Source organism: Alligator mississippiensis, chromosome 3, assembly GCF_030867095.1.
Source record: "Alligator mississippiensis isolate rAllMis1 chromosome 3, rAllMis1, whole genome shotgun sequence".
NCBI classification, from domain to species: domain Eukaryota; kingdom Metazoa; phylum Chordata; order Crocodylia; family Alligatoridae; genus Alligator; species Alligator mississippiensis.
The window spans coordinates 226,677,520-226,689,909 of NC_081826.1; the positions used below are offsets into that span (position 1 = coordinate 226,677,520).

General features: G+C 40.3%; 1 protein-coding gene across 3 annotated transcripts in view; it reads right to left on the bottom strand.

The window, feature by feature from the left end:
* Positions 1–1,087: 1,087 nt before the first annotated feature.
* Positions 1,088–12,390, bottom strand: part of YTHDC2 (YTH N6-methyladenosine RNA binding protein C2) — a 56,915-nt gene continuing 45,612 nt past the window's right edge. For all 3 annotated transcript variants that reach the window (XM_006258928.4, XM_019484495.2, XM_019484498.2), the window contains 4 exons: positions 11,307–11,510; positions 8,408–8,590; positions 5,280–5,383; positions 1,088–4,863 (listed from right to left, as the gene is read on the bottom strand). In XM_006258928.4, coding sequence (XP_006258990.1) covers positions 5,303–5,383; positions 8,408–8,590; positions 11,307–11,510 — 468 coding nt within the window. In that variant the 3' untranslated portion in view covers positions 1,088–4,863; positions 5,280–5,302. The remainder of the gene's footprint in view (positions 4,864–5,279; positions 5,384–8,407; positions 8,591–11,306; positions 11,511–12,390) is intronic.

Consider the following 12,390-nt stretch of genomic DNA (forward strand, 5'->3'; position numbering starts at 1 on the left):
GGGGAACATAATGGGACAATAGGAAGACAACTGTTTGCACAGATTCCGTTACTTTGGAAATGCATTTTTCCATGCTAACACATCAGTGTATTTCCCAGTGGATGAAACTAAGAGTAACTTCAGCGGATGCACATGTATAATTCTTGGTAAGACTACATGTGTGGGGACAAGAGTTAAGGGATACAGACAGAAGGCCCAGGTTCAACACTGTGAACTGCTCCTAGATGTTGACAGACTCTTGATGTTAAATTGAGGGTTAAAAAGGAAACCCAACAGAATGCAAGGGCAATTAGTCTAAACTCATCCAAAAGTTCTTTGTGGTCATTTGTTAAAAATCATTATTTTGCAATGTAACACCTTCAAATACCATAACTTCTTGCACATCATGCACCTTTGAATAAAATATATGCCTTGTTTTCAGAAGGCAGAATTTAGGGTGGGGAAAAAAAAGAAGAGTTTTTCCAGAGTCATGACCAACTGTATGACAGAGTAAGTCCTCCTGGAAACACTGACTGTCCGAGAAGTGTGGCATCCCAGCAGACAGTCTGGATGAGGAAGCAGGGACTTCCTGATGTGGCAAGACAGCAACAAAGCTAGGCCCCAGACCCTTGCAAGAGCAATAGCAAGACTGCTATTTCTTTAAAAGTTTGTGTAAATAATATTGTTGTTTCCACGAGCCTCACCAAGATACCACAGAGTACAGAGCTGCTCACTCACCTTCAGCCAGCTCAGTGACACTTTAGCCACTGTAGCCAAAAACTACTGCCTCACCAGCAGTTGTGGAAAGGTTAACACTGGACTCTGAACTTGCTCTTTGCAGCTCCAGGGAGAAGTGGCAGCCATCTTGGGGCCATGATGCACAGAATCCATTTGCTCTATTCTACCCTGCTTCTATTCCAAGGGGTGGAAATCAGCTTTCCCATTTAAGATACTAGATTGTGGAGATCTGATCTGGGAGGAAAAGGTGTATGTGATATGCGAGTAAATACAGTATGGTTATGTTACAAAACTGCTGAGGAGTTCTGACCTCAGAAAATGGTTACAGAAAAGAAAAAGGAAAAAAAAGAGATTCACAATAGACACAAGCTTAATAAAACCTGTTCCTTTATTCTTATTTAGAGATACACAAATATCTGCAAGTGACTTATACATGGGAAAACAAGAACACCACACATCACAATGGTCAGTGTTCCTTAGTTCAAAATACTCTCCCAGTAACTTAAATTCTTCAAAGGTAAAAAATGAAGGTTTTTTAATCTACTAGAAGACATTACCGGCAGTCTGTTCCTGGGTCAAGTCGTACTGCTATTGCTGAAGAGATATTAAACACTGCTACAGACAACACCAGTTATTGTAGCTGTGCGCCAAAAATCCCAAAGGATGAACAGTAACAATTTTCTAACTCTATGAGATTTTATTATTTTATATCCTATGAACGTGGCCGTATCAAAGACTAGGAAGCATTTCTTATTATGGATAGACTGTAACACTGACCTTGGAATTGCATGAATTAATTTTATGAATCCTCAATTAACAGCTACTTCAGTAGCCCATTAAGTTCCTGGGGACCTTTCTAAACCCATAGTGACCTAGCCTAACTCATAACCCAACATTTTGTTCTCAAGCCATTACTCATTTTTAATTTTGTCTTTCATGAAGCTGGAGTTCAGCTTTTACTCCAAGACACCAGCAGTGGCAGTTCTAAACATGCAACAGGAAAAAAAATCATGCTACTTCCAAGAAAAAAAAAAAGAAAAAATGAAGAGAGAAAACAAAGCAGGTGTGTTCTGGCTCACTGAATTTGTCTACTTTAATCAGAATTCCTCTAAAAAATTGAGTCCCTCCACCAGTGCAGAATTATAGTAGTTTGTCAGGACTAACAGATCTGGCATGATAAACAAAGACCAAATAAAACTTATCCTAATGTCCAAAACCCTGAGAAACTTACTCTGTAATCCATTTGTTTGATTGTTCCATAAAGTGAAAAGAACTGGAGGAAGCGCAGGCCCCATGAAAACATTATCAATGAGAGAAGCTTAGTAGTTTAAACTGTGCTTTTATAACATCTCAGGTCAGAATTAGCTCGTAACCTCTCCAAACTTTGTTATTCAAACTAAGAAGAATTTGTTAAATCAGTTTAATTCCTGTATAACATATTGCATTTTTAAATGTATATTCCTAGTATTAATAACGAATTTGGTCAAAATTATATTTTCACTAAATTTATCTACTCTATATACAGAAAGTAATAATTGCAAGACATCACAAAGCTAAAACTGAAAAAAAAAACTTTATTCCTGCAATTCCTTATTTCTAACTCCAAAAACAAAGAACAGATAAACACGAAATCTGGATCTAAGGTTACTGCTAATAAAATTTAACAGGGGAAACATATAACTACAATGATGTGCAGCAAAACCTTAATTGCAAATGATTTCACATCAATATGTGACAAAGACATGAAACTTAAGGAGTAAGAGGGTATGCAGGGGAAATAAAAAAAAATAAAATAAAAATCAGTGGACATTCTGAATATCTTAGTTGATGCACTGTATCGATATAAAATACTTTTCCTGGAGAAAACAGATGGATTCTCTTTCAATATTTCTCCTCCTTTTTCTTTTAAGGCCACTCATGATTTTTCCTCTTCTGAGTGTGCAAGCATAGATGTGCAGTCCTTTCAAGAGTTTAGGTTGCAAATCATTCCAAAACTTTCCTAAGTTCATTAGTTTTGAAAGGAAATGTGCACTATCAGTTCAGTAACAAAAGTTTCCTCTGAACTGCAAACCCTTTACCTTGTTCAAATTTCTAAAGGGACTTCATGCACATCTTAAAAGTCATGTAATATAATAGGGGGCTCTTCATGTACTATGGTACAAAAGGAAATGCACAAGTTAGGAGAGAGGAATTAGTAAAATTAGGTCTTCAAAACGCACCACTTTCTGGAACCCAAAGTTTTTGGTAGAATGCAATTACCCTCAAGGAAAAAGGGAGCTTGTCTACCCAGGGAAGCAACTGTACAGTAAGATAGGGTATGAATCAACCTTAACTCTACATGAACATCTTGGTATTTAGTATGGATTAAGATCAAGGTCACTTTCCATACAGTGGCTCTTTGAGGGTATGATGATATTGCTCAATTATGGCACCGAAACTGCCCCATACAGAGATACATTGTTTTTGCTATCTCCTGAAACTACTGTAGCTGCCTTAATCATAGCACCACACTTATGCCAATAAATTCTCCTTCACTGAGGGCTTATTAATACATATACAGCAGTACATTAAAGGCAGCTAGCTAAACTGCTACCAGTTTGGAAGGTAGCATGTACAAAGTGAATATTGCATCTCTCAGTGTAACAGTACCTAGCAACATAATTGTGTAATACAGATATAGCCTGCAAGCATAAAAGTGTCCCAGTAGAAAGTTAGGATCAGGGTGGAATAGCTAATACACAGTAAATACACATCGTAACTTACAGCACAGTATTTTTCCCAAGTAGACAAGACCAAAATAGCAGAATATCAGCAGTAATACATGCCCAAGAGGAGAAAACAGAAAATAAATTAAAAGACAAGGATGGAGATTTCCAGTTATAGATGAAGACTTCTTATAGTAGCCATTAAGTATATAAATTTTGTGGAGACACACAGGAAAATAAAGATAACAGTAAAGGTAAAGAAAATGCTGCTGGTAACTGTTTTGAAAGTGTTTAGAGTTACTTCTTTTTTAATGCCCAGTGCTACATGACCTGGCAGACTGCCCTTTGGCAGCACCTTTAAAGAGGCTATTTTGTTTACTAATGATGGAAATATCCATTAAAGAGGCAGTTACAGGTCTGTGGACAAAAAGTGTGACCCTCACTTAAAAGGATAATGGGGATTTAGAAACACCCTCTGAACTAGCATTCAGACAAAAAAAAGCCTATACACTTTCCATTCATGGTATAAATATAAGAGCATTTAATTTTTAAAAATCAGTTGCAAGGAGTACATTCTGCCAAGTCATTTGTCTGTACATAGCCTACTCTACCACAACATTTAGATGCTTGATGGCTACTATAAGAAATCTTCACCTATAACTGGAAATCTATATTCTCAAAATGTCTAAATAATAAAAGTTGCAAGATTAATGTAACAATAATTGCTCTAAAAATTTTGTGTTGTTCTGAACTGAAAGGATATATGTAACTCCCTACCATGCTATTTAAAACTCACCAGCAATTTCAGTCTTCTCCATTGTTTTAAATTTAATTTTGAAGCTTTAAAACTACATGCTCAAAAATAAACTGTACACTAAGGGCATGTTCACACCACAACAGTACCAGACAAGGGAGCACTAGCAGGAGGCACCCCATGGCCATTCCACTAACACAGTCACCTGAAAAAGAAGTAAACATAGCCTCCTAAGTAGTGCTGGTGCCTGCCAATAAGCTCTCCCCACAGTTCTCTCAAAAGATACGCACTCAGCACGGCATTAAGGTGGCTATAATATTTCAGTTTGGGAGGTACTGTGCAGGGAGTGGACACACTTGCTCAATTGAACATTCATGCCCAGGAGCAGTACTGAAACAGTGTAGACAAGCCATATATGTCACACTATAAAATACACATCATTTTCATTCTGTCAAGAACATACTAGTAAGTACTGTTCTGATGTTTGCTACTATAAGTTCTTAATAAAATTAAAAAGGTACCCTCCTGGCGGGGGGAGAGGGGGGGTTTCAGTGCTAATGATCAAGGAATGGTGTAATTCCAAGAGCCTGTTGCCTTACGACACTTCTCCCCTTCTTTTTATTTATTTTTTTGCAGATGCACTGCAGGGCTCAGTGCTTATTAAACAGATGTTCTTAGCAGCCATAGCTGTAAAAAAAAAAAAAACAACTTTTTAAAAACAAACTTATATTTTCTCTGACAAAATTATTCAACCTCCCCCCATAAAAATATTTACAATTCTTCATAAGAAAAAATATGGTGAAAACATAATGCAAGGAATAATGAAAATTCACAGTGGTCTCCTTCAAAAAAAAAACAACACATCATAATTATTCTAAAACAGGGGTTGTCAACTGGGGATACCCCTGGGCTATCCTTGGGGGTACTTGGGAAGGCTGCAACCACCCACAACCCCGCGCCACCACCTCCCAGGAGCAGGGCCAGAGCGGGGCGAGGGTAGTGGCACGCCGCTGCAGGCCACACAGGCACTGCCCAGCTGGACAGACACCTCCCTCATATTGCACTTATTAAAAAAGGTTGAAAGCCCCTGTCTTACAATATACCTCAAGTGTATTTCTGTGTATCGTCAATCAGTTGTGTTTTTTCCAACCACAGGAATATGATCCCAAAGCTGTAGCAACTGTTCTCCAACCTGTGGTTCCAGTTCCTGAAGAAAAATAAAAGCAATCTTAAATAGCAAATTCATATTTTTGCTGCTGCGTTTAGACATGTTACAAGACTAGTAATAACACAAAGAAGCCATAACACACTAGTGGCTGAGCTACAAAAAAATTAGCAGTTTCGTTTTTGTTCTGTTTGAAGAGATACCTTTGGGTATTACAACATATACTACATTCCCCCTTTAACAAAAGGCTTTTCGAAGAATAAAAAGATTACATTTTCATAACATACAGGAAACACACTCTGTGTAGGTCTAGCACATTGCAAATACCCAGGATTCCATGAATTCCTCCGTTCTGTCTATCTAGCTCCCTGTATGCTGCCCTTCTGCTCCCCTTTATTTCACAGACATTATACAATTTCTTCCCATCCAGGCGAGAGTCTCTGTGTTTCTCCATTCCCCTTCCTATCACCAACCCTATCTTACAAATCTCTCAAGGTACCACCTTCCTAAGGTTATAGCAAAAACTAAAAGTTTAAAGTTCAGAGTGACTACCCTTGCTGATATATTTTTGAGCATGTCTGGATCAGTTATGTATATTTGGGAGCATTTATATGTTGTGAAAAGCAAGTTGATTTCCAAGTAACTAAGACTTTTATGGATATGTGTGAATCTGTTGTATTGCTCTGAAATGAAACAAAGACTATTTGAATTTTATGGGACTCTGCACCTGGATTAAAACTAAGCAAGCCATTTCTGACAAGAATCTCCTCCACATTGTTCATAAAGGTAAAGGAAAAGCAAAGCAAATTACAGTAAAATCCTAGAAGCATCCCTATAATAGATATTTGGCCAAAGTGGGTCCACAAGAACATCCCCCTCTTGCACAACACAGCCCCAAAGCACCAATTAAAAAATACAGTCAACAAGTGTCAACCCAAGAAGGAAGCAGAAGACACCCTAATGTACTACCAAGGCCCCAGCATTGATTGCACAGTTAAACAATAGTCAGTACCCCCTCACTCAACAGCCTGGAGCCTGTGTGCTCCTACCCCACCACCACCAACACACAGCCCCAGCCCTGACCCCGGCTCACTCCACACCCGCTCCAGACTTGTGCCGCCAGCAGAAATCAGCTGGAACCCATACAAACAGCCCCAACCTCAGCCCACCCTGTGCCTGCTCCAGATTCACTCGCCCATGCTAAGCAGCAGTGGCGGTGGCTGGACAGAAGCTGCTGCTCGTGCGGGGGGAAAAGCAGCTCCTCTCCCTAGCCGCTGCCGGACCCTTCTTGCTGCAGCCCTGAGGCTCCTTTGCACTGCCACCCTTTCCCTGCTGTGCGGCCCGGAGGCAGCAGTGACAGCAGCGGAGAGAAGCTGCAGGGAAGCCCAGACATGGGCATGGGCTCTAGGCAGCTATGGCAAAAAAGGCCCAGCAGCAGTGAGGGGAAGGAGCAGCAGCTTATGCCTGGCTACCACTGCTCAGCATGGGCAGGTGGTCAGGGCTGCGCACGCGGGTTACACCTGGTCCAGAGCTGGTCCACTCTGGTCCACTCTGCCAGGCCGAGTCTAGAGAGGGCACAGGGAAGGCTGGACTTTGCCCACCCCTGGTCAAAATGGACATGTACAATTAACTACAAGCAGACCTGGACAGGTTGGACATATGGGCGGAAAACAACAGAATGCAATTCAACAAGGAGAAATGCAAAGTGCTGCACCTAGGGAGGAAAAATGTCCAGCATACCTACTGCCTAGGAAATGACCTGTTTGGAGGCACAGAAGCAGAAAGGGATCTTGGAGTCCTAGTGGACTCCAAGATGAACATGAGTCAGCAGTGTGACAAAGTCATCAGAAAAGCTAATGGCACTTTATCGTGCATCAGCAGATGCATGACGAACAGAACCAAGGAGGTGATACTTCCCCTCTATCAGGAGCTGGTCAGACTGCAGTTGGAATACTGCATTCAATTTTGGGCGCCGCACTTCAAGAGGGATATGGATAACCTGGAGAGGGTCCAGAGAAGGGCCACGCATATGGTTGAGGCCTTGCAGACCAAGCCCTATGAGGAGAGACTGGGGCACCTGGACCTCTTCAGCCTCTGCAAGAGAAGGTTGAGAGGCGATCTTGTGGCTGCCTATAAGTTCATCATGGGGGCACAGAAGGGAATTGGTGAGGCTTTACTCACCAAGGCGCCCTTGGGGGTTACAAGAAATAATTGCCATAAGCTAGCAGACAGCAGAATTAGACTGGACATTAGGAAGAACTTCTTCACAGTCAGAGTAGCCAAGGTCTGGAACGGGCTCCCAAGGGAGGTGGTGCTCTCCCCTACCCTGGGGGTCTTCAAGAGGAGGTTAGATAGGCATCTAGCTGGGGTCATCTAAACCCAGCACTCTTTCCTGCCTATGCAGGGGGTCGGACTCGATGATCTATTGATCCCTTCCGACCCTAACATCTATGAATCTATGAACGCTCATTATAAAAATTAATGTGTTAATTTGTTTTGCGTTATTTGTGTATGTTAACTGCAATTAACTGACAGCTCTAGCAAAAATACATTCATATTCCATTTCACACAAGAAGAAATATGGCCTCTGTTGCTCTAGAATATATTTCTTTTAAAAGCAAAGGACAGAAGCTTTACAGCACACAACACATTGTGGGATAGTATTTTCTATAGTTTTTAAATACATAGGTTAAAATACCCTGGAGAATTATAAAATTGTATTTGGTTCTGTATGTCTTCTGTTATACAAGTGTCAACTTTCTCCAGAAATGATGTTTCTTCTGTTTTATCTATTCTACCTTGCTGTATGGCAAAGATTCAAATAAATTAATGGTAGAACAACAACATAACACAGTATGCCAATATCCAATCAAAGCTAATCACATGATATATGAAAGGCAAGTGCTGGCAGAAGATTAAAAGTAGTGAGGTATAAAGCTCTCTGTACTACAAGACTATAATGAAAAATGAAGAGGTAAAGCCAAGAAAACCACACTTGCCTATAAACTTTTAAATATCCTGTATATATAATAGTGAGTAAAGATTTTAAATGAGAATATGCGCTACCTGGCCATCTCTGCTTATTTGTACTTTCTTATTGTCGTTCCAAGGGTTGAGTAAGTGATGCGCAAATTGAAAGGGAAGACTTTCTTTCCGGATCCACTCCACCTTAAACACTCCTCCTAAGCCTGTGGAGCCCCACTCCTGACTTTTCTCACGTCCTATCTCTGAAGACATTCTAGCAAAACCCTGTGACAAAATTTAAAATAGAAAAAAACCAAACAAAAAAAACCATGTTTTTAGTAGGACAAACCCAACCAGACTATGTATAAACAAATAATACTCATGCAACCTAGAATAAAATTAATCATTTCCGTTTAGAATATATCTTTAGAATATATCTTTAATGAAAGAATTTCAAAGTCCTTCCCTAAAAACATGAGAACAGTGATAGTAAGAATATAGAGACCAAGGTGTTTTTAATCTACTTTAAAATATCAATGTGACATTTGAAATAAACTGAAGTAAAGAAGCAATTATTTTCCATAGAAGCCTTATGTAAAACACTGAGCAGGCTTACATTGTGACTTTAATATCTCAATATCTTACTTTAAAATAAATAAATAAATAAATAAATAAATAAATAAGTTTGGGGTTTTTTTACTAAAATGATTTTATATGTAAATGCATATAGAGTCAAATTTATAGAAAGTTGAAACACTGATATTTTGGCTTTCCATTCTTTAACTGGAATGCACAATTTAAAAAAAACAACAAAAAACACTAATTACATTCTAATTACATTTTTAATGTGCCAACAAAATACAGCCTCAAACAAGAAGCATAGTATTTTTTTGTTTAGAGAAGATTCAAAGCCAACTTTTATGTCCAGTACCTACTAGTTGAGGGGTCTTTAATTTAGCAATCGAAACAAGGTCCACAGGCTAACAGCCAGGGCTAGGCAAATTCAGGCTACCAATGCGTGCCTTATTTCCAAAAGCCATGCTAATTAAGCACTGATACCACATTTATTCAACGGTAGTGTTAAACTTATGTTGTTGGTCCAGGAAATGCACAACAGGCAAGAAATCTTGCGGATGATCTTTCTTATCAGACCAACTGTATGGTTGGTATAAACAAAGACAAGCTATCAATTCTTACCCATGTTTAATCAAAAGGATAAATGAACAAAGAATTAAATATGTTATTATCTTGTCACTGTACAAAAGTAAATGGTTAAACAGGGTTCAGGGTTTTGAGTACAGACATCACAGACTGCTTAGTCCTTTGGCAAATTTTAAGACTCTCTTTAATAAAATGTTTAAGATACAGAAAAAGAAGGAAAACCAGTTAAAACATCTTAAATATAATGTAATAGGAAATGAAAAAGGCATATTAAAAGGTGACAGCTGGAGTGTAGGTGGGGTTCACAATCTGATCGAAGCTAGTGGAAGTTACAATATTATGTGGGTCCCCTTCAAGCAGGGCTCTGTCAGGTCAGGGCATCAGAGCTATGAAAATCTAGTGTCATCCCAGTGAACACTAAAGACATGAGGGATGGTAGTAGGGCCAGCAAAGATGGTCAAGGTCATTCCTCCTCTCAATCCACCCTCTTCCTGACATCAATGTCAAATTAAAAACCCCGTAAAGGTCTGATGGGTGGAATTACCGCATCCCTTCGTTACTTGGTCCACCATTAGACCTAGTTTTCCAACACACCAATACTGGTCCAGTGACTTCCAAACTCTTCTTGTTTACCAGAGATGATCTCACTATAGTCCTTGGGTCTTACTGATAATCCTTCTGATCTAAACCCAGGGTGTCAAAACTCACCTTGTACCCCAGGCCAAATCCAAACCACAGAGCTCCTTGCACACTAGATCCAGCCCAGGGCATGATGAAGCAGCAGCAGCAGCTCTGGCTCCAACCTGCAGCACACGGTGGCAGCTCCAGCCCCTGCCACATGCACCATTTCAGAGCTGGAGCTGCCACCACCTCATATCCTGTGCTGTCGTGGCAGCTCCAGCACAGGGCCCACAGCGGAAAGGTAAAAATGTGGCAGCAGTGACAGGTGAACCAGCTGGAGGGTGACAGGCTATTGCTTGGCCTTCTGCTGCCAATCGCCATGTTCGTGATAAGCTGCTGCCTCCTCATGCCCCCTCCCCCTCAATTTCTGCTGGCCTGTTGGTAGTCCAGTGTGCAGGATAGAGTGGCTCTATGGGCCAAACCCTGCCCACAAGCTGCATGTTTGACATGCCCAGTCTAGACTAACTCAGTCTGTTTTCAACTTTTCTAGACTTTCATAGATAATTTTATGTAACAAGCTGAGAAAGCCTCCTGGTACCTTGGTCAATTTGAACTTTGTGAAAGGCTTCTGCACCAACAACACTTATTTGGGGATGGTGTTGGTTCTCTTCCATGTGAGATTAGCTTCCCCTTTAAAAAGATATGCTTATGGTCCTTACTTTGAAGCTACAAGGTGAAATAACTTTCAGGGTGAAATAACTCTCTGTACGCATAGCCATAACCTCTCCTAGCATTTTTCTTTATGAAACGGACATCTCTCCAGACTTGTGAACCTCCATGACTTTTACAAAAAGCTGCCATTAAATCATAAATGGTACACTTATTTTTGGCAGTCAGAGAAAGAAAAGAATTAAGACACCTGTCTGATGTCTTTCCTCCCCTTTGATTTTCAACCAGAGGACACACACATAAAGCATAATGCTATCCGGACTGAAGAGCTCTGTATGCAATTCAGTCCTAATGACTGAACAACTTTCCTGAGTCAGACTGAAGAAAAAACTTCAGAGAAACATGAAATGCTTCTTTTTCTATCAACCAAATACAAACTACTTAAAATGGTTCTTTAATAATACACAAAGCTTTTCTTCTTTGCATGGTAATCTGTTGTGCTATTACCCAACCACCAGGTAGACAATTTAAATTGTAATTTAGGACTTACCTGAAAATGTCCAGATCCTTGAACTGAAAATACCAAGTAAACTATACTGCTCTCCCAGAAAGCTCGATTTAATTTCCGCTCATTGCTTGGGGTTGTAGACCATATACCCTTTTGCTGAGAAATATCAAGGTTTCTCAGATTGCTGCTCTTCATTATGAAGTACCGAACTGGCATATTTGGTCTTGGTGAAGGAGACTTGGAGCCCTGCAAAAAAAATCAAGCAGACTACATGTGCAAAAAACCAAAAACCATCTGGTAAAGCATCTTTTCAAAAAGTCCTCTTAGAATTCTAGGTTTGCCAAGAAAAGGACCTCTTGGCACTTGCTTTTGGCACCGATTTCCCTGATGCAAACAGGATAGATTTCTTCCCTCATTCCTATTAAATAAATCCAGGCAGCTAACATACACAAGGAGAGACATTCTGCTCCACCTAGACTGCATCCTCCACCACCTTATAGATTCTGCTCTAGTACCTTACCTCCAGGCCCTGGCATATGTTAATTTAATGGCCCAATGGGATCAGAGGAATTTTATGCCTCATTACATTATTCGTACATCCTGCCATGCCAGACATGCATGGCATGATGCATGACTTTTGGGACCTGAGATAAAATTCCTCAGTTCCCTCTGAACTGACAGTGTTAGGGGAGCCCCAGTCCCCAATACAAGGCTCCCCTCTAGTGCCTCGACCTTTAAAAACTAACTAGACAGCCCAGCTTTGGGGAAAAACACGATACAAACCAGCCATAAAGACGTTAATATTAAATGTAAAACATCTCTGTGGCTGGTTTGCCAATGTGTCATGCCATAAATTGCGTGTATGTGTTGCATGTCACAATTTATGGCACAAGGCCTGGGGCCCCTAAGTCAGTCACTAGATTTGCTGTGTGTTACATTTTCAATTTAAGCAAAAGAGACCCAAGTTAACCTAGCTATCTGGAAGTACTGAGACAAATCTGCAGACAAGAGCTACCAGGTAGGATGTGCAGCTCTTGAACAAAAGTATTAAGATGATTCTGTCTAGAAGTTAAACACTTTAGGGCAGGGGTGGGCAAAATGAGGGCTTGCCAGGCCATTCTATCCA